Genomic DNA, 22799 nt, shown 5'->3' on the forward strand with positions numbered 1-22799 from the left:
TGATCAAAAATATTAATGTATCATGCACTAACACATATATATACATTTCATATTTTTTTTGGCATATGTATACGTAGTTTGAGCCGAATATGATGGGATCAGCTGACACAAAACCTGCCCTGAATCTGCCTCTGTTCACAAGGAGGTGAGATACATAAATCTGTTTAAATTAAGATTACAAGGTAGTGTGCAAACATACAACAAAATGGAGAAACACCATTTCAACTTGAAAACATTGCATCTCCGCGAGCACCAGAAGTGAGTGCTTAGCTTGAATTTTCACTGCACTTTGTCAAAGCTCATCTCCTTCATCGTCTCGTTGTTCATTTGCTTCCTGATTTGTAACAATTTGCAGCACCAGCCGATGTAAATAGTATATAAGTCTAATGTCTCACTACATTCCTAATACAAGACTCGCTAAATAAGCAGTTTCGTGCTGCTACTTCAACTTAAGCCCAGGCGTTACATAGATTATCGAGTGTGTGAAGGCATAAAGAATAACTCAAGAAGACATAAGGCTTGGAACCTTGCGAGCATACGCCAACACCATCACAAAATCCTTAGCTGATGAACCAACTATTGCTGGAGCTATTTCTGAAACAGTAGTTTGTAGCCACATATCAACCAAATTACTCAGTTGGAGAGTGGGAACTACCAACTGCCCCATGTATCTAATCTCAACCTACAAGAGAAACAAAATAGTTAGCACAACATAAAAATCATCAATTGAGTATGTTTTCGACATTGAGATTTAGTGATTTACTGTGAAAAGAACACTCTCTCTCCCCCTCCCTCCCTCCCTCCCTCTTGTTTTTATTGATCAGCTACACTTTCACCCACAGACCTCCCAGACAAGTCTGATTAAGAATAACACATCCATTTATTTGATTCACAGCCAGCGCAAAAGTAAGCGTAAAAAGAGAGTAGTTAATAAAGATGCTAAAACTCATCATACAACCAAACACTAAATCTCAAAAATTTGCCTGCTCATTTTGCTATTCATCAAGTCAAAATCACAATAAATTTAGTCCGACTTAATTTTTTTGATATTGCTGGTGTCCGCGCCAACTTGTGTGCACCTCGACTAATCCACTGAACAGAAAGACAGCCTATCCAATTGCAAGCACAGGTTGCATAGGTAAGGCTACACAGCAGGGTTTAGACTCGCACAAAGAGCCGTAGCCGGAGTTTGAAATTGATATCACACAGGTTGTTGCTCCTATGATTCAACCACTAGGCCATTTCCTCAGGACTTATTTTATTAACAACTAGACATAGTCCAACTCCATATGTTCATATATATCACTACAAACTGCTCGGAACTACCACTTTTCAACTAGCCACAGCAAGGTGCACTGGTTCATTTTGAAGTTGGGGCTGACTAAAAAGTTTCTGTCCCTTTGCATTATCCATAGATTTTCATACTCAACCAATTTTCTTGAACTCCAAGTTCTGAAACTGACAGGCCAACATTACACCCAACAGAATAAGGAATTACAGGGAATCATGGTCCTACATTATTTTTTCAAACTTCAAACCAGAATAGGACTATACATAAATGCTAATGAAATTTATTGATTGCTAAATTTCCAAAAAAAAATAAAAAAAATAATTACCTCATCTTCGCTAGAAAGATCCAACTTCCTCGTCAAGTATTTTTGGATAAATGAAACTGGAATATTGCCATCCCTATAATAGAATGTAAAAGATGTGAACACAACCATGAGCTTTTACCTTTCAGTAAAAGGCAAAAAAGGTGCATGTAGAGCTGCTTTATCAAATGCTCAAACTTAAGTCAACTTAAATCAAGCTCTAACTTTGTCCTCACAGCACAGTTAATGCAATCAGGTTGTTTTTTCTCTTTTAAATAAATTATAAATCTGAACGTACTCAGACTTAAAGCATAACCAACTATGAAGATCAACTCAAATACTACTCTTGGATAGACACAAAGTAGTTACCATTATCTTCCACTTCTAGTTTTTGTTTTTGTTTTTTGTTTTTTATTTTTATTTTTTATTTTGTAGTAGGAGAGATTGGCATGACTTCCCCATAGCTACTTTGCGAAATTGGAGAAGAAGAAATGATACATCAATCCTCCAACTTCTTACTCCAAGAAGGGCATAAAATGTTACCAGGTTCAAGTATAGAATTTCATCATATATATATTCTTTGTGCAAGGTAAATGTCTTGTTAGAGCATATAATACTAAACCTAGACAAAACGGTAGGACGAAGAAAATTGCTCTCACTGCGGTATCAAATGCAATCACAAAGAAACTTACTTTATTCTCAAGTAACTTGCAGAAATCTGGGGCAAGGGTGTATCTCCCTCCCTGAAACAGTTAATTTGAGAGTTATTAATAAAAATATTATATAGTTCAATCTCTCCTCTCTAAACAGATAAACAGAGAAGTACGGTAAGATAAAAGCAGATTCTTACTGGTCTTCAGAGGCCACTAATGAGAACCAAATTGGATTAGTCCTCCTGGAACATTTAAAACTGATTGAATCCAGCACAGTTTGTGCTGATATATTAAATTCTCCAAAAGTTGACGTCTTTCGGCGAATTTTTCGCAACTTCGTAGGTCTTTCAGATTCTGGAGGAGCAGGACCATATTCGTTCTTGTCATCTTGGACTTTCAATTTCTGTCCATGGTTTTTGACTTTAGTTTTCCGGAATTGACCCTCATTTTCATGGCAATGCGGACTTCCTGATTTGCCAATAGAACCCTGAGAAGTAAATGTTGAACACTTGTTCTTGTTTGCTACTTCCACCAAACAATTCAAAGGGTTCCATAAATTAACTTTGCCTTCCCATTGCTCCGTGCCATTGTCTGTTTCTTTGTCCATTGTGGGATGGCTAGAATGCTCGGTGTTGGAATAATTCTGGAAAAATCATATGAATAACCTATATAATAATATCCACAGAAAAATAGGGATACCATTGACCAAAGAAAAACTTATCATGACGAAAAAGAGATAACGGAAAATGCACAAATCACATATCATGCACATATAGCTCAAATGTGACACTTGAGCTTCAAGAATTGACTTCCTCATCAAGGATTCTTGCTCTATCATATAGACCATGTGTGATTAGATTAATAGTATAGAGTGTGCTTCCTAATTCTGACATGGTTAGAAATCTCAGTGTGTTCAGGTAATTTTTCTTATCTAAGAACTTTCTTAATTCATATATTCTGAACTTACCTTATTTTAAGTAGCCTAAAATCATGAATAAGGAGCTTCCCATTGAAAAGTGAATTTTTGGTTACTGTTCCAGAAAAGTCTTCTTCTCTTCTCTTTTTCTATGGTACTCCCTCTATTCCAGTTTATGTGAACCTATTTCCTTTTTGGCCCGTTCCAAAAAGAATGATCCCTTTCTAAATTTGGTAACAGTTTAGCTTAAAGTCTTAAACTTACAGTTTTACCCTTAATGAGAAGCTTTTATAACCACACAAATACTCTGGGTCCCTTTTTGACTTGTTTAGGACTACAAAGTCCAAAAGTCTTCATTTTTTCTTAAACTCCGTGCCCAGTCAAACAGGTTCACATAAATTGGAACGGAGGGAGTAACAGAGTTTGGGTAATGAATCCCTCTAAAACTCAAAATTTCAGGTTAATGTTTCATCTACTTTTTCCGTTACTCCTTAGCCCCCAATTCAAGCTACACTGATGATGTCCTGGAGATTCGCTAGACCATTCCTCTTTCCGGTGGTTGAGAACAGATTCCTCTCTGTATGTGATGCAAGAAGCCCTTTCTTTCCAGTGTTCAATTACCAGCAAGTTTGCGGAGGAAACGATTCTAAGACTACTTATCGTTTTGGTGATTGTGCACTATTCACGACAATATTTGAACGATATCATGCAAATGATTGCTTCTTAACAATAATTCTCCTGGCACGTGGCTCTTAAATTTTTTATTTTGATTTGCAAACTCAAGTTGCTCACTACTTTGAGTTTGAGGTGGGATTTTGAAAGTCAAGAGAATTAATACAGCTATATGTTAGAGTAATCTGGATTTAATATGTGTTTAAGTTAAAAGTATAGGATATTCCTCCTAATTCTGCAATGTTAGGAATCACGATTTTTTGGTAATTTCCCTATTTAATAGCCTTCATTATTTTATGTATTCTAAAATTACCTATTTATTTTGCCTGAAGGGTAAGAATAGAGTGGGCATTTTGGTGGACAGTGAATTTAGAGAGTCTGTGGTAGAGGTTAGGCGGGTGAATGATAGGTTAATGTCTATTAAGTTGGTGGTTGGAGGGTGCATCCTAAATGTCGTTAGCGCTTATGCACCGCAAGTGGGCTTGGATGAGGAGGTTTAGAGGCGTTTCTGGGAGGAGTTGGACGAGATTGTGCATAGTATTCCGACTGCTGAGAGGTTATTTATAGGAGTGGATTTCAATAGACATATTGGGTCGACTGCAGGCGGCTATGGCAAGGTGCATGGCGGCTTCGGTTTTGGGGATAGGAACACATGAGGTACTTCGTTGTTGGATTTCGCTACGACATTTGAGCCGGTGATTGCGAACTCTAGTTTTCCAAAGAAGGAGGAGCATTTGGTTACTCTTTAGAGTACGGTGGCGAAAACTCAGATTGACTATCTTCTCCTTAGGAGGTGCAATAGAGGCCGGGTGAGACCCTCGCGACGTAGCATAGGCTCTTGGTGATGGACGTCGATATCATGATGAAGAGGAGGAAGAGGACTGCACGAGGTCGATCGAGGATTATGTGGGGAGCCTTGACTAAGGATAAAGCTCAAGAGTTGGAAGGGAGGTTATCAGCCGTGGGAGCCTGGAGTAGTGGGGACGCGAGAAATATGTGGTCGACGACGGCGGATTATATAAGAGAGGTAGCGAGAGAGGTGTTGGGAGTCTCGAAGGGTTATGCTGGCGGGCTCAAAGGCGACTAGTGGTGGAATGAAGTGGTCCAAGGTAAAGTGGAAGCGAAGAAGGCATGCAAGGTAGAGAGGAGGCAAAACTGGCAGTGACAGAGGCTAAGACTGCGGCTTTTGGTCGTCTGTACTAGGAACTAGGGGCCAAAGGCGGAGAAGAAATTATTTCGACTGGCCAAGGCGAGAGAGAAGAAGGCTCGGGATCTGAACCAAGTGAGGTGCATCAAAGACGAGGACAGTAGAGTATTGATAGGAGAGGCACAGATTAAGCGGAGATGACAGACTTACTTTCATAAACTTCTGAATGAAAAAGGGGGTATTGTAGGTGCATCAAGGTTGAGGAGGTCGTGGAGGCTATGCGTAAGATGAGCAGGGGCAGAGCTACCGGGCCTGACGAGACTTCGGTAGAATTTTGGAGGTGTGTGGGTAGAGCAGGTTTGGAGTGGTTGACTTGGCTATTTAATGTTATTTTCAGGACGAAGAGGATGCCGGATGAGTGGAGTTGGAGTACGGTGGTTCCGTTGTACAAGAACAAAGGTGACATCCACAGTTGCAACAACTATAGGGGTATCAAATTACTGAGTCATACCGTGAAAGCTTGGGAGAGGGTGGTAGAAGCGAGGGTGAAGAGGACAGTGTCTATATTTGACAACCAGTTCGGGTTCATGACGGGTCGTTCCACTATGGAAGCTATCCACCTTATTAGGAGGTTGGTGAAACAGTATAGGGATAGGAAGAAGGATTTGCACATGATGTTTATTGATCTGGAGAAAGCGTATGACAAGGTTCCTTGGAGATTCCTAGAGGCTAAAGGTGTGTCAGTTGCTTACATTATGGCGATTAAGGACATGTATTATGGAGCTAAGACTCGGGTTAGGACAGTGGGAGGCGACTCTGAACATTTTCCGGTTGTTATGGGGTTACACCAAGGATCTGCACTCAACCCGTTCTTATTTGCCATGGCGATGGATGCTCTAACACACCATATTCAAGGAGATGTGCCATGGTATATGTTATTCGCTGATGACATAGTTCTGATTGACGAGACGCGAAGGGGCATTAACGATAGGCTGGAGGTTTGGAGACAGGCCCTTGAGTCTAAGGGTTTCAAGTTGAGCACGACGAAGACGGAATATCTTGAGTGCAAATTCAGTGTCGAGCCGAGGGAAGCGGGCATGGACGTGAGGCTTGGATCGCAGGTCATTTCCAAGAGAGACAGTTTCAAGTACCTTGGGTCGGTTGGATGGGGAGATCGACGAGGATGTCACACACCGTATAAGAGTAGGATGGATGAAATGGGGGTTAGCATCTGCAGTCATGTGTGACAAGAAAGTGCCACCGTCACTCAAAGGTAAGTTTTATAGAGCGGTGATTACACCGGCCATGTTGTATGGGGCCGAGTGTTGGCCAGTTAAGAACTCACATATCCAGAAGATGGAAGTAGCAGAAATGAGGATGTTGAGGTGGATGTGCGGACACACTAGGGTGGATAAGATTAGGAATGAAGATATTCAGGAGAAGGTGGGCTTGGCTCCTATGGATGACAAGATGCGGGAAGCGAGGCTCAGATGGTTCGGGCATATATAGAGGAAAAGCCTGGATACCCCAGTAAGGAGGTGCGAGCGGTTGGGGTTGGTGGTTACGAGGAAAGGTAGAGGGCGGCCTAAGAAGTATTGGGGAGAGATGATCAGGCGGGATATGGCGAGGCTTCAGATCTCCGAGTACATGGCCCTCGATAGGAAGTTGTGGTGGTCGAGCATTAAGGTTATAGATTAGGAGGTAATTGAGCATATTTCTAACTCGTACCAATATGAGACTAGACTGATAGGATTTAGTCTTAGACTACTAGTGGTCAATGTTGTGTTCACACTACTCTTCCGTTTTCATAGGGTCGGGCCTTATTTACTGGTTATTATTTTTGTTTTCCATCTATTTACCGATTCTTGTGATATTATTTCTATGGTTTTTTGTTGATAGTATTGATATATTGTCTCTTTTCGTCTTCTTGAGCCGAGGGTCAATCAGAAATAGCCTCTCTGCCCCTCGGGGTAGAGGTAAAGTCTGCGTACACACTACCCTCCTCAGACCCCACTTGTGAGATTTTACTGGGTCGTTGTTGTTGTAAAATTACCTATTTAAGGTTTGAAGAACATGACTTTACCTGCCTTTTATTCTGAGCAAACCTTTTCAAAGTCTCAGGTGAGCTAGAGCTATCCGGTTCTTCCCCAGAATCTTCCTCATTTTTAATTGGTCTTTCAACAGGAAAGGTGGAGCCCAGTAATACTTTTCTTGCTGACGATTTTGATCTTTTTCCTCTCATTCCAGTTTGTGTGGATACTCTAGGAGTGCTGACCACCAGTGATGAAAGTGATCTCTCTTTCCTCCTAACTGGCAATGCAACCAAAGGCACAATTTCAGGCGCTTTCACCTTTCGCCTCTTATAAGGGAATATCTTTGCTCTTACATCTTCTAGGTTATGATCTGGCCTGAAAAATTATTCATAGCACATTAGCACTACTTAAGCACAAAACAAGCAGTAGAACACCGTGATTCAGCTCAGTATTGTTACGCAATACTAACACATCTATGTCCAGAAAACATGAAATGCTTAAGATGACTAGCATCTCTGTTTCTTTGAAGATAGATTACATACAGAATAAAAGCAGTGGAGGTGGGAAAATGCAAAAGGTCTTAACTCTTGAAGAAATTTGAACCTCAAGTGAGCATTACGCATAGGCAAATTAATCAGAAATAATTTGAGAAACTAAGAAGAAAGGAGAGGACTCGTGCACAGCCATGCATTTTAACTCTCACCAAAAAGAAAAAAGATACAAACTAAATGGCAATAGCTTCCAGCTTAGATATCCCATGCAAGAAGCCTCTATGTTGGTTGCTGACGGCAAGCTGCAGAGGAAACAGGGGAACAACACACTCTCTAAAACTGAACATCAAATATTTTTTCTTGTTAAATTTGATCGGCTTGCAGAACAAAGTTGCTTAATTTTGAAGAAATCTTTTACTAGTAGTTCCAGATAGTGGACAAAAAGAAAATATAATGCAAAACAGAAGAGGTCAGATAATTGTCAAATTGAGTAGTCAAGCAAACATTTGATGTTAAGAACTAATAAAAAAGCGCAAGGAGCTAGAAGAAAATTGTTACCTCAATTTCTCTAATGGGGCACATCCTAAGTCGGTGTTGCATATTGGACAGCATTCCAATTCTTCATCAGAGAGCTTCTTATAGATGCAATTCCTGCAAACTAAGTGGAGTTCCACAAGAAAATTGTCAAAACAATTATCATTCATTCAAAATAACAAGTACCAGGTTCAACATTGCTGAAATCAGAAAGCAAACTCCCATTTTTAAGAGGAAAGAGAAGAATGTAAGGAATCAATCAAGCCATTCATCCACCAAGATGTATCAAACAACATATACTGATTAGGAAAATCAAAGCATGTTTCTTCTTAAAAGATGATAAAGAAATTAACCTTAGAATATTGCATAAATAACAGGAAAGTTTAAAAGAAATTCCAATTGCTTGTGTGCTCTTTTTTTGTTGGAGCGACAAGCATATATTGATAGTTGAGGCCAATGCTGGAGATGATTTGTCACTGAGATAACATTATTGGACACAATGAAATATAATAGAGATATCGGATAAGAATTAGATCTTTCCTTTTACAGAGTTGTGTTGAAGCTCAATTCTACATTATTATTCAAGTTGCTCAGAACTAAATATTCATCTTGCAGTGGCAAAGTATTAACCAAAGAAAATTTCACATACCTCCACTATTTAAGTTATATACACTGACGGTGTAAAGAAACTTTTACACTATACATACTTAGCTTTTCTTGGGTAACCAACTAACTGGAACCATAAATAATCACTTAAGATTTAACTTATATACACTGAAAAGTAAAAGATTTTTACATATAAATGTTGTTTATCGACTGTTACAAATCCATACTTGCTACGGAAAGTTACCTCGAATTGGCTTTAGAGTCATCTGATAATGTAAATATTCTTTACACTTCGGTGTAGAAAAGTTAAACTCAATAACCTATAATTGGCTTATACATCAAAATATTTTTACACTACCACCATATATGACGTGGTTTCTATGAAATGAGATTGATGATTGATCAAGCAGGTAGTCCAATCCCAATTATTTCATAAAGGAAATATATTGACCATACCAACTACCCTCAATTCCCGAATCATTCAAATACCCAGGAAGTATGGAGGTGTACATAGTTCATGTAAAGCAAAAGAATACTAGACTCCTCTTAATTTCTAAGCACATATGAAACACCCAAATGTTAGGAAGATACTCCCTATGTTTCCTTTTACATGACATTATTTCCTTATTAGCCCGTCAAAAAAAATTATATTTGAGAAAAATATACTTTAAAATTTGCATTTTACCCTTAATGAGAAGCAAACAAATGCATGATATGTGTTGGGATGGTGTGAGCAAAAGTCCCGCATTGGTAGTTGAAAAGAAATGGAAGCTACATATAAGTTATAGATATACTCTTAATGGTGTGAGGCATACTGTGGAAAAGTGCGTAGGCTTAGCCCAAATTGAACATTATCATACCATATTAAGAGTATTGTTTTAGCTAATTTAGCCGAACAACATCCTTTAAGACCACAAGTTTTAAAAATTCCTAAACTCCATGCCGACGTCAATCTAGGCAACATAAACCGGAAGATATACAATTTCAACTTCAACGACAAGCTTAGATAATAGAAATTGATGTAAATGCAGCAAACCCAAATTGTGAAAAATAACTCCAATAGTAAAAAAGAACTTCAAAGCAACAAAAAATTCGAGTGGCACAATGACCAACAAATCTAACCTCCTGTTTGGATGGTTGTTTCCCGTGGTTCATTATTGTATTGTTTTCATTGATACCATGTTTGTTTCCATTGTTCTTAAAATTATATTGTATGGTGTTGTAAACCCATTGTAACTCCGTTGTTATACAACCATGAAAAAGCTCAAATTCACGGATTTGGTGGTTTTTGCATATTTACTCATAATAACTTTAAGGGACCTTGAAACAACGTAAAATTGTCTCCATGTGACCTACATCAGGTAGGCTGCCTGCATCACACCCGTTGGGGTGCGGTCCTTACCTGGATCCTGTGTGAATGTGCGATGCTTCGTGCACCGGGCTGCCCTTATACTCATAAAAATGTTATTAAACCACAACACACGACGGTCTATGCAAACACTGCATTCATTAATTAATACAGTACAATACAACACAATATGATACTTACAATACGATAAAACAACAAGGCATAGTGTGTACGCATAACTTACTAGTAAGGACCATCCAAACAGGCCATAATAGATGAATACAGATAGAGAGAGGGAACTCACATGTATGAAGACATTCAGAAATAGTAGTAGCATCTCTGAAGAGTCTGTGACAAAGTGGGCAAGTCAAGCATGCCACAATTGTATCTCTTCTCACCTTCACCGCTTGATTCGACATTTCTCTTCTTTAAATTACTTATCAGCTCTGCAAATTGAAGTATAGTTTTGTCAATTACAAGAACCTCTCAAACCCACGTGCTCAATCGGTGCATGCTCGAAATTAACACATTGGGACACATAAAATTTTACGTACATTCCCATCTCTTAATCTGCATTATCAAATCCGATTTGCTAATCTACATAATAAATGAATAACAAATCCAGAATTATCAAACATATAAAAGTTGGTCCTATTCGCTAGAATATTGATACAACAGAGATAAATTTTGAGATTTGAGTAAATGGGTGGATTTGATTTGGGAAAAGGAACGAGCGTGGGCGATGGATATGGGTAGCGGGGGTAGGGTGGATTTGTTGGGTTGGGGGGGGGGATCTCCTCTTCTGTGGGTATATATGTGCGTTGGGTTTTGTGTTTGGTTTTGGGTTTGGGAGTCGGAAATTCACAGGCAAAGTACAAAGATCTTGCCTGGATACAAAAAACCTACAAAAATGAGAAATTTTCATAAAATATAGTTTAGAGCCTGATTATCATATGTAATCATAATTTGCCTAATAACTATTATGTAGCTACTGTTCAATTGTTACTACCTTATATCACTTGTAGCAGTATCAATGGCGTGAAAATAATATTGTTTAAAATTTAAACGCCTTTTGCTAGTGGGCTATGCAAGGGTGATCAAAGTCTATTTTTTTTTTAAAAAAAAGAAGTAATATATTACCTTATACACATTATAATGTTTAGGCAAATAGTGTTCAATTAACCACCATTGGCCACACATACAAATAAATAAAATGCTCTCGTCGAGAGTCAAAGTGAAGACCTCCGCTTGCAACTGCTCTAACTAACTGGGCTACGAGAACTTGTTGTTATCTTGTTTCAGTTTAAAACAATTGATCTCTTATTTCTGGACTGCAGGTGAATTTGCTATAAAATGCAAATATAGATACGAATGATAATTTTCTGAAAGTATAGCTACGAATGGTAAATATAGTATATTTTTTTGCTATGTCGCGAAATTTTTCCTATAAAATTTAGCATAACTCATTATGATGAGTCAATTAATCAAATAATTATTTAACTATCCGAATTTACTTAGTAAAGCTATTTTTTTCTTGTAACAGAAAAAAAAGCACTTAACTATGACTATAACGCGCTCAGAAGATCACTCAACAAAATTGTCAAACCTTTAATGGCCAAGTATCTATTTTACCCTTTAATTTATCAACCTTTGCCTTTTTAAATTTTTATTATTATAATATTTCATCCGTTCACTTTTTATTTATCCACAATGGACTTTGTATGCCCTTTAAGAAATAATAGATGAAATGCATATTTTACCATAGTACCCATAAAAGTGATAGTATTTTGAGAACTCTTGGAAAATGCTTTGTAAAATGAGTAATTTAATCAGGGTAAAAGAGAAAATATATATATGGATTTCTCTTGATTTGCTAAAATTGACAAATAAAAGTAAAAATATATTTTTAGTATAATGAGCAAATAAAATAAACGGAGGGAGTATTTTCCCTCTTTTAATCTATTTTGAATTTACCTATAAAACAAATAATCTTATTTATATGGCAAAAACGTAAATAATAGTTTTCAAGCATAAATCGGTTAGGAATTTTTACATTCCTATGCCATATAAGAAACTATATTACCCTCAATGTTTAAGGTTTGATATAATTACATTTAGTGTACCTAATTACCAATTATATACCATTAGTAGTTTTTAAGGGTATTAATTACACTCCTAATTTAATGGTACTGTATATTCCTTCTAATACCACTTCCCCCCACGTTTCTCTCTCCAATTCTCACACCTTCACCCACGTTTCCCTCCCACACCCATAATTTATGTATCAAAATCCCATTATTTCTTCCATAGCCAAGGCACTGTTGGCACTTCTGCAATCTTGTCCTAATGTTTTTGTGCCCGGGGAAGATGAGCACAAGCCTAGTTGATTTGATGGTTATGATTTCGGGTTCTTTCAGTAATATAAGAGGAAAGGAAAAGAGAGCAGCAATTCCACCATTGACAGCCATTAAAAAGCTTTGAAGCTTTGAATTCAAATTTGGGTTTTCAAAAATTATTATTTGTTTGGATTGGGTGTTGTTGTAAATAATTGATAATATGGTTTGGAGTTTATATCTCAATTTTGAGGGGTTTTGTTGAAGATTAGACTTGGTTTTGGCTGAATTTCAGATTGAAACTCGAAGAAGAAGAAGAAGAAGAAGAAGAAGAAGAAGAAGAAGAAGAAGAAGAAGAAGAAGAAGAAGAAGAAGAAGAAGACATGACATACATTATATTGCAGCAATTTTAGATAAATTGTAGACTATTATTTATTTATTTTTGAGCTTTTGTGTTTTTGTGTTAAAAGTGTTTATGGGAGCTTGTTATTCCACTTCGTCTGTTTTGGAGTCACGCCCTGAAGAGTTCTTTCCCGGAGGGCGTGTCATCGATTTCGATTTTAAGGCTGAAAAGACCTCCTCAGTTTCGGATCGATGCGAGCCAGTACCGAGGTATATATGCTCGATACCTGATAACCTCCTCTTCCAGGTTAAAAAAGATTGCAACTGAGGTAAAAAAATATGTGACGGTGCCCGCTCTAAAAGAATCAATCACCACCCACATGGAGGGGTTCTTAAGTTTTACACTTACCCCTTCACGTTGGGTCCCTTGGATCCGATTATCATAGAGTTTTTCAAGAAGTACGAGGTGACCCTCGGTCAGATTCATCCCTCTTTCTAGAGGATAGTGATACTACTTCGTTTCTTCGTAAGAAGAATCGACGGGCTTCCCTTCACCCTCGACCATCTCATACGCCTATCGAGCATAGATGAGGACAAAGACCGGGGTTAGATGGGCTGATTTGTTCGAGTGAAGACCTCGGACTTGATCCCGGACGAGAGTATGCCATTTCCTGAGAAATGAAATATGAATCGTAAGTATAATTCCGTCCTTAATTTCTGTTTATTGTCTTCATTTATCACCCTTTCTTATCAGTGTTTTACTTGATGCAGCTATTGCCTCGATGCCGGGTGCGGTTCCCCAACTGAGGACTGGGTCAGGAGCCTAATATCGCAAACGACACATGCTGAACGTGCATGGGCCGATTTGTCGAAGGGTCGATGGGAGGCCCTTAGCCATGGTAAAATTTCCTTTTTGACTCAATGATTTGACCATTGTTTGAATTTCTTCCCGAGCTTACTCATCTTTCTTCTTTTGAAGGTCTAAGGGAAAGACGTGGCAATGAGGCCCCTTTCTGGTGATGAAGAAGTCCTTCCCCAACCATCTATTCTGAAGCCAATGAGGGAGAAAAAGAGGAAAAGGGCTAATAAATTCCACGAACTCTGAGAGGCAGAAACCCAAAAAGAAAATAGCCCGTAAACCTAAGGGGAACATTATCCGTCTATCTTTGGAGTCAGTGCAACGGCTAAGAGATGAGCCCGAAGAAGAAGAAGAAGAAGAAGAAGAAGAAGAAGAAGAAGAAGAAGAAGAAGAAGAAGAAGAAGAAGAAGAAGAAGAAGACTCTAGGATAGTGGCCCGTGTGCGAGCTGGCATCGAGATTCGAGGAACTACTAAGCCGGTGGGAGCTGAAACTGCTCTACCTCGACTTGATGAGATTGAGGGGGAAGCCTTAGCCGACGTCCCCGAGCTAGAAAGAGCCTAAGACGATTCGCCTCAAGGTAAGAAGGCTATTGAGGAGACAATTGATGTTGGTGTAAAAACCATGCTCGAGGCTCCCCGAAATGAAGACAGTGCCCCAAAAGATTTATTTGGGGTGATAGATATCGGAGATTCCCCCTCGTTTCCTTCATTCAGTGAGTCGATGATACATGAAGCTCAGGCAGTGGAGACTTACCATGAGGAAGGGGTCCATGGTGCAAAAGACCCTTTCCGTGGCTATTTTGTTGCAGTGGAAGATGTCACCGGTCTGGGTGACTTGGAGGTACCGAGGAAGATCTCGAGTGAGGCTCCTCGAGCTTTAAACTGATCAATCAGTTTCCGACCCTAGTGTCGATCCCGGGCGTAAGCGATCAATTACCATCTCGGTCCCGGAGGATGCTCGGGTTCTTTCTTCCCCCATAGGGATGGCTAGCTATCTCCGATGCTTGGTCACTGAACAAGACCAAGCTAAGATGGATCCGATGGAAACACCTTGTCTTATCAACGAAGCCCAACAGGCTCTAAATCGGGTAATCCCAGATTTCCTTGCCGGTGTCAAATTTTGTACTTAGACATTTCTCCCTTTATATAACTCTTTTTTCTATATTTGTAGGCTTCAGTGCTTCATCATAAGGCTTTCCTCCGATCCCGATGGGAGTTGAGCCGGTATGAGGAAGAGATCCGAGGGCTTACTGAGGAAAATGATGCCTTCAAGCTTCTCAGTGAGAAAATAGAAGGGGGAAGCTAAAGGCCTCCGTGTTGATCTAGAAATGGCTCAGAAAGAACACGCCAAACTGGCCGATCAAGTAAGAAGAATCTTTGAAGTTACAGGCCTGGTGGCTAATGGTTCGAACCCGCAGGTCTAACAAAAATCTCGATGTGATCGGGCAACTCCGTAAGGCAGTAGACGTAGTGAAAACTGAGGCTGAAAAATGGAAGAAGAATATGGATTGCCTTGCCTAAAAAAAGGAGACTACCCAGACCTAACTGGCCTCTGCTGAAATCCAACTCTAAAGCATGAAGGAGAAAACCTTGGCGCAAGCCAAGCAAATCAAGGAGCTCCATTCCCAGTTGGGTTCAGCAGATTCTGTTCGGGAGAACCTGGTCACGGAGCTTGAAGCAGCCAAATCGGAGGTTAAGGCAACCAAGGCTGATGCTGAAGTTGTGGTGGCTATTTACCGGGCCGATGCTGAAGTTTCTCAGGTCCGAGCGAAGGAGGTCACTGAGGCTTCTCAGGTTCGAGAAAATTTGGTCGCCGAGCATACCAATCACCAGTCTCGAAGGGAGAATCTCGAGGAGATCCATGCTCGGGACTTCGATCTTACAGTCGAGATCGAGAGCGCGAAGGAGCTCGAAGCTGAAGCCAGGGGGTTAGCTTACCCTAATGACGAAGGTAGCCTTTAGAATTCGTTGTGAAAGAATTTTTTTTTTGAAGGCCTATTTTGTTACGAATTTTGGACGTCTCCGAACCGTGTTAAACTGGACGTATCCTTTTAGTTCGGGTGTAGCCCAGTGAGCTTGCTTCCCCGAGTTATCCAGGCTTGCCTAAGACAATAGTCTCCGAGTGGGTATGGCCGTGGCCTTTAAAATTCGAGGGTTGCCTAAAAGGTCTTATGCCCTCGACGCTCAATAGTTTGATCTGTTCAGATTTATTTCTCGGATGGCAGTCCCCGAGTGTGGGGGTAATTATCCGAACTCTGGTTATGATCGACCCTTGAGCTCGTTTCCATAATAGAACGAAAGTACGAAATTGTAAAGTAGAAAAACCTTTTCTAAGACATGAGATAATGACAAGGAAAAAATACTTCTCTTTATTCTTGTGAAAAATGATTACACATGCGTACATGTTTTGTGCCAGGGCTGAGCAACCTATCTGGGCACAGTTCAAATATTTTGGCCCTTACAAATCTCACCTATCGACACCCCACTATTATGAAGTAATTTCCCCACAACAAAGTTGACATCCAAGGGCAATTCCAGTATTCGAGGTTGATTGTAGAGGAACCTCGGATACTGTTAGTGTTGTCCTTGACACCGATTTGTGATCGGCCTTCGATTCTAAGTTAGCACGATCCGATGTCACCTCGTTAAAAACCTTGCCGAAAAACCCAATTTGGGACAAAAACGGTTCAAGGAAAAAAGAGTGCAACGCATGCTTTCATACCTAAAGGCTTCGTGTCGCTTCTTGTCGATAACTTGCAAGTGTTTGTCAAAAAATAGAAAGAATTGAAATGGGATCGTACCTCAGCAATAATATCATTTGAGATAAGTTACGATACAATTGTTCGGTAGCTATTCTCCGTCTCTCATTTCGAGCTTATAGTACCTTTTCCCTGTGATCTCGAGGATCTAGTACGACCCTTCCCTGTTCGGGCCCGATTTCCCTTCATTTGGATTTTGGGTGTTTAACGTGACCTTCCTTAGTACCAAGTCCCCGATATTAAATTATCAAAGGTTGGCCCTTTGATTGTAATAGCTTTCGATCTGTTATTTCTGGGTATCTAATCGAACAAAGGAAATTTCACGACATCCATCTAATAGCTCCAGGCTTGTATTCATGGACTCGTAATTTGATTCCTTCGTCGCATATCAGAATATGATGCTCGGTTACCCGACTTCGACCGGTGTTAAAGCTTCACCGCTATAAACTAGAGAGAACGGGGTGGCCCCGGTACTGGATTTTGAAATTGTGCGATACGTCCAAAGGACTTCGGGAAAGATCTCTCTCCATTTTCCCTTGGCATCGGTCAACCTTTTCTTGAGGTTCTGGATTATGGTTTTGTTGGTCGATTCAGCTTGTCCATTCCTACTAGGGTGATAAGGTGTTAATAAGATCTTTTTGAACTTGTGGTCTTGAAGAAATTTGGTCACTTTGCTGTCAATAAACTCTTTTCCGTTGTCACATGCAATTTCAGATAGGATTCCGAATCAACATATGATGTGGTCCCAAATGAAGTCGATGACTTCCTTCTCCTTAATATTCTGGTATGCTCGTACTTCAACCTGTTTAGACAAATAGTCAGTCATAAACAAAACAAATTGAGCCTTACCCAATGCTGATAGAAGAGGGCTGACGATGTTCATCCCCCATTTCATGAATGGCCATGGAGACAAGACCAAATGGAGTATGATGTAAAAGAAGAATCTATGTTCAATTTTATTAATTTTGGCCAAGATAATGTTTTAGAGCTCAAGTCCAAACATATGGACTTATTTTCAAGAAGCGCAAGAAGTCCAAGAAGCTCAAGATTGATTTCAAGAAGCCAAAATTCTTTCCTTCTTAAAATAAGATTTATTTTATTCCTTTTAGAATAAGGATTTTCCTTTTAGTAGGATTCTAGTTTATTTTCCTTATAGAATAGGGATTTTATTTTTCTTGTCTTTAAATATTTTATTTCCTTATTAGAATAGGAATTGTAGTCATCAAAGAATAGACTTAGGCCTATATAAAGGGTTCTCATGCCTTGTAAAGTAGAATTCACGTTTATTAGGCTTGCCCTAGTTTTACAATAGAGTGTTTTCTCTATTTTGTCTTCTTTATCCTTGTTTTTGGTTCCAAGCAAGGTAGTGATGGTCTTTATCTTGTTTTCAATTGTGTGTGGTGTTTCTTTATCACGTTAATTGAGTCCAAGTGGTGATTTTAGGAACTTGTTTAGTTCTTGATCTTTCAAGAACACGTTTCTTGATCTAAATTCGTTCTTTTGGAATCATAGAATCATAACTTTTATTGAACTGGTGCAACATCAAAATTTACTTATTTTGATTGAGTAAATAGTCTTTCTTATAGTTCAGATCGTCAACTTTCACCTCATTTTTGAATCATCAGATTCCGAATCTTAAAACTTGAGATACGTTGTTTCTTGAAATCAGCCCATAAACTACGTTTTCATTTCAAGATCTTGATCCTGGTCGGTTGGTTCTTTGTTAAATCGAAGAATCACATCAATTTGGTATTAGAGCTATAACCTATAGGTCCAAAGACCGAGTAATCATCATGTCTAAGATTTAACCAAGAGGAAGATTCTTGGTTCAAGAAGATGAAGAAACAAAACAACATGAATCTCTTTTCCACACTAGATGTACCTCCCATGGAAAAGTTTGTTCGTTGATCATTGATTGTGGGAGTCACTTAAATATCGTTTCTGAAGAGATGGTTATTAAACTTGGTTTGTCAACCAAATTTCATCCATATCCTTACAGCATCGAAGTTGAAGATGATGTTATTTTAGAGGTAACTTGTCAATGCCTAGTATCTTTTTCTATTGGTAAGATCTATAAAGACAAGATTTGGTGTGACGTAGTGAAGATGGATGCTTGTCACTTAATACTTGGAAGACCATGGGTGTATGATAGGTGTGCTAAATATAATGAAGACCTTAACACCTATTCTTTTACAAAGGATGAACGTAAGATTATTTTAGTACCATTGAATCCCGAAGAAATTGCTAAAAATATGAAGCCCAAGAATGACTCTTTTCTGACCAAATTACAAAAAATTGGTCCAATCAACAGAGAAAAGCCTCTGAACGTTGGTCCAATCAAGGAGGAGGAGCATGAAGTGGATCTACAAGTTGAGAATTTACCTCCGAAGTTTGATGATGATCTGTTGAAGCATCCCATATGTGAGGTTAACTGTTTACCTAATAAAGATGCTCAACATATTATTAATTTGATTGTCGATTCTATCCTTCTAAATGAGGTAGCATATTACATTAATCCATAAGTCCATAAAATTTTGCAAACACAAGAGGAAGGGTTGCTTAAAAAGGAGTCCATAATGGAGGGTTTGAGTTCATATTTTGTTCCAATTTTTTTTTGCCCCCAAAGGATGAATATATTTAAGAATATGTTGAAACAGGGGATCTCAAAACAAATTCCATCAATGGATATGATCTAATTAAATATAAGAGCATTGCTATTGATGAATTATTAAGAAGATATACTTCGATTTCCAAGATAGATCCAAAGGTACTTGAGTTTGATTCTTCTAAAGATTTTTGTGGTACTAAATCAACTTTTTGGGCAAATCCCATAAGCACCACACTGACATGGAGAAGTTCAAGATTCGTGAAGATAAAAAGAAAATAACTTATGATTATAGATCAGTGTTTGAAAATCTATTTAGAAGGATTTATTGCAGAAATATTGGTACAAAGTTACTATAGAGAAAGTGGGATCTAGTTCGGCCACATGCTAAGCTTTGTTATATTAAAATAAAGCTCTTTGACAAGTTAGAAAAATGTAACTTAGAGCCTAATGAATATGAGTTCAATCAAATTATGCAAATTGCCAATCTTGTACCATTTGTGAAGCCTTTAGACTCGAGGACGAGTCTTTCTCAACCAGGGGAGAATGATGTAAAAGAAAATATGTTAAATTTTATTAATTTTGGCCAAGATAATATTTTAGAGCTCAAGTCCAAACATATGGACTTACTTTCAAGAAGCACAAAAAGTCCAAGAAGCTCAAGATTGATTTCAAAAAGCCAAGATTCTTTCCTTCTTAAACTATGATTTATTTTATTCCTTTTAGAATAAGGATTTTTCTTTTAGTAGGATTCTAGTTTATTTTCTTTATAGAATATGAATTTTATTTTTCTTGTCTTTAAATATTTTATTTCCTTATTTGAATAGGAATTGTAGTCATCAAAGAATAGACTTAGGCCTATATAAAGGGTTCTCATGCCTTGTAAAGTAGAATTCACGTTTTTTAGGCTTGCCTTAGTTTTACAGTAGAGTGTTTTTCTCTATTTTGTCTTCTTTATCCTTATTTTTGGTTCCAAGCAAGGTGGTGATAGTCTTTATCTTATTTTCAATTGCGTGTGGTGTTTCTTTATCACATTAATTGATTCCAAGTGGTGAATTTAGGAACTTGTTTAGTTCTTGATCTTTCAAGAACATTTTTTTTATCTAAATTCGTTCTTTTGATATCATAGAATCATAACTTTCATTAAACTGGTGCAACATAAATATTTACTTATTTTGATCGAGTAAATAGCCTTTCTTATATTTCAGATCGTCATCTTTCACCTCGTTTTTGAATCATCAGATTCCGAGTTCTAAAACTTGAGATACATTGTTTCTTGAAATCAGCCCATAAACCATGTTTTCGTTTTAAGATCTTGATCCTGGTCGGTTGGTTCTTTGTTAACTCGAAGAATCACATCAGAGTAGTTCCCCAGGTTGCTGAATCATTGGTGCATGTCTTTGGCACTTGTCGCATTTTTGAACAAACTCTTTTGCATCTTTCTCCATGTCAATCCAGTAGTATCTGGCTCTGATTATTTTGTGGACCAATGATTCGGCATCGGAATGATTTCCGCAAGTGCCTTCATCGACATCCCTTAGAACATATTCGGTATCTCCTGGTCCCAAAACATTTTGCTAACGGACCATCAAACATCCATCTGAACAAGGTACTGTCTTCGGACAAGGTGAATTGCGCTGCTTTTGTTCGCAGGGCTCTCGATTCTTTTGAATCCGAGGGAAGCTTCCCGTTCTTCAAATAATCTATGTATTTCTTTCTCCAATCCCAGGTCAAACTTATGGAGTTTATCTCAACGTGGCCTTCTTCGACCACTGACTTATGAGTTGTACGACAGCCCCCGAATTAAGTTCGTTATCTTCGATCGATGACCCTAGGTTTGCGAGGGCATCAACTTTGCTATTCTGATCTTGAGGCATATGTTGCAAAGTCCATTCCTTGAATCAGTGTAGATTTACTTGTAGCTTATCCAGGTATCTTTGCATTCGTTCCTCTTGAACTTCAAAGGTTCCATTAACTTGATTCACAATGAGGAGGAAGTCTCATTTGTCTTCGATCACCTTTGCTCCCAAGCCCTTGGCTATTTCGAGACCTGCAATCATGGCCTCATATTCGGCCTCATTGTTAGTCAATTTTCCAGTTCTAATAGATTATCTAACCACGTTACTTGTGGGTGGTTTTAGTACGATGCCAAGTCTGAACCCCTCTATGTTCGAAGCACCGTCCGTAAAGAGGGTCTAGATCCCCGAAGATGTACCTGAGTTTTCTAATAGTTCTCTTTGAACCTTGGGTACTAGGGCTACAATGAAGTCAGCCACAAAGTCCGCCAAGATTTTAGACTTGATGGTTGTTCGGGGTCGATACTCAATATCGTACCCACTAATTTCTATGGGCCATTTGGCCAATCGTCTCGAAATCTCGAGCTTATGCAAAATATTTCAAAGAGGATAAATTGTTACAACACATATGGGATGACATTGAAAGTATGGTTTTAGTTTCCTAGAGGCGCTTATCAAAGCGAGCACTAATTTTTCTACATAGGGATACCTAGTTTTGGGCTCGCCTAGGGTCTAACTAACATAATAGATAGGGAATTGTGTACCTTGTTCTTCTCAGACTAGGACTCCACTTACCGCTATCTCTGATACTGCCAGATACAAGTAAAGCTGTTGATCTGCCCTCGGCATGTGAAGCAGCAGCGGGCTCGACAAGTACTTTTTAAGCTCTTCCAAGTCCTGTTGACATTCTGGAGTCCATGTGAAGTTATTCTTCTTGTTCAGCAATGAAAAGAATCGATGGCACTTATCGGAGGACCTCGAGATGAATCGCCCTAGGGTGGTTATGCACCTTATTAACCTTTGCACGGCCTTTACATTGTCTACCACCATGATGTCCTCGATAGCTTTGATTTTATCGGGGTTGATCTCGATTCCTCGATTGGATAGCATGAAGCCGAGAAATTTGCTAGAGCCGAGCTCAAATGCGCATTTTTCTGGGTTGAGCTTCATGTTATATTTCTTCAGTATACTGAAAGTTTCATGCAAATGCTTTAAACGATCCTCTGCTCGTAGGGACTTAACTAGCATGTCATCAATATAAACTTCTATAGATTTCCCTATTTGTTCTTCGAACATTCGGCTTACTAGGCGTTGATAGGTTGCACCAGCATTTTTTAATCTGAATGGCATTACATTATAGCAGTATGTGCCATATTTAGTGATGAAAAATGTTTTTTCTTGGTCACCCGGGTTCATCCATGTTTGGTTATACCCGGAATAGGAATCAAGAAAACTTAGAGTCTCGTGGCCGGCCGTGGCGTCGATCATACAATCGATGTTAGGCAAAGGGAAAGAATCATTGGGGCATGCTATATTTAGGTCTTTATAATCTACATACATTCTTAGTTTATTCCCTTTCTTAGGAACTACGACTACGTTCACTAGCCATTCCGGGTATTTCACCTCCTGAATGGACCCTATTTTAAGGAGCATAGTTATCTCGTCCTTGATAAAGGCATGTTTGATCTCGGACTAGGGTCTCCTTTTTTGTTTCACCGGGTGGAATTTTAGGTCCAACTGTGAGTGGTGATCTCTGGTGGGATCCTTGTCATATCGATATGGGACCAAGCAAAACAATTAGCTATAAGAAAATGAATAAGTTTTTTCCTGAGCTCAGGAGTTAATCCCATGCCCAAGTATACCTTTTGATCGGGCATATGTTCAATCAGCACGAACTACTCCAGTTCTTCGACCATTAACTTGGTAGCATCGGAATCATCGGAGGAGATAAAAGGTCGAAGAACCCCGAACTCATCATCTTTGTTAATAGTTTGCTCGTCCTATTGGGTCAAAGCTGGCACTGATAATTGCTATTTGGCTCCCTGCTTCACTTCCGAACTTGAGTCCATTATTGCTGAGAGCGTTGATATTTGAATTACTTCATCGACTGCAG

General features: G+C 38.9%; 1 protein-coding gene across 2 annotated transcripts; it reads right to left on the reverse strand.

Moving 5' to 3' along the window:
- On the reverse strand, nucleotides 1–10915 carry LOC142179369 (E3 ubiquitin protein ligase DRIP2-like). 2 transcript variants are annotated; one of them, XM_075249098.1, is made up of 8 exons: nucleotides 10547–10915; nucleotides 10297–10438; nucleotides 8063–8162; nucleotides 7064–7388; nucleotides 2443–2888; nucleotides 2285–2335; nucleotides 1617–1689; nucleotides 1–682 (listed from the first exon to the last, which is right to left on the reverse strand). In XM_075249098.1, exons 2-8 carry the CDS (start codon nucleotides 10409–10411, stop codon nucleotides 503–505), a joined length of 1290 nt encoding a protein of 429 aa, XP_075105199.1. In that variant the 5' UTR covers nucleotides 10412–10438; nucleotides 10547–10915; the 3' UTR covers nucleotides 1–502. The 2 variants fall into 2 exon arrangements, with proteins under 2 accessions (XP_075105199.1, XP_075105200.1); XM_075249099.1 differs by having other exon boundaries at nucleotides 10297–10828.
- Nucleotides 10916–22799: the final 11884 nt, after the last annotated feature.

This window comes from Nicotiana tabacum, chromosome 3 (assembly GCF_000715075.1).
Source record: "Nicotiana tabacum cultivar K326 chromosome 3, ASM71507v2, whole genome shotgun sequence".
Lineage (NCBI taxonomy): Eukaryota > Viridiplantae > Streptophyta > Magnoliopsida > Solanales > Solanaceae > Nicotiana > Nicotiana tabacum.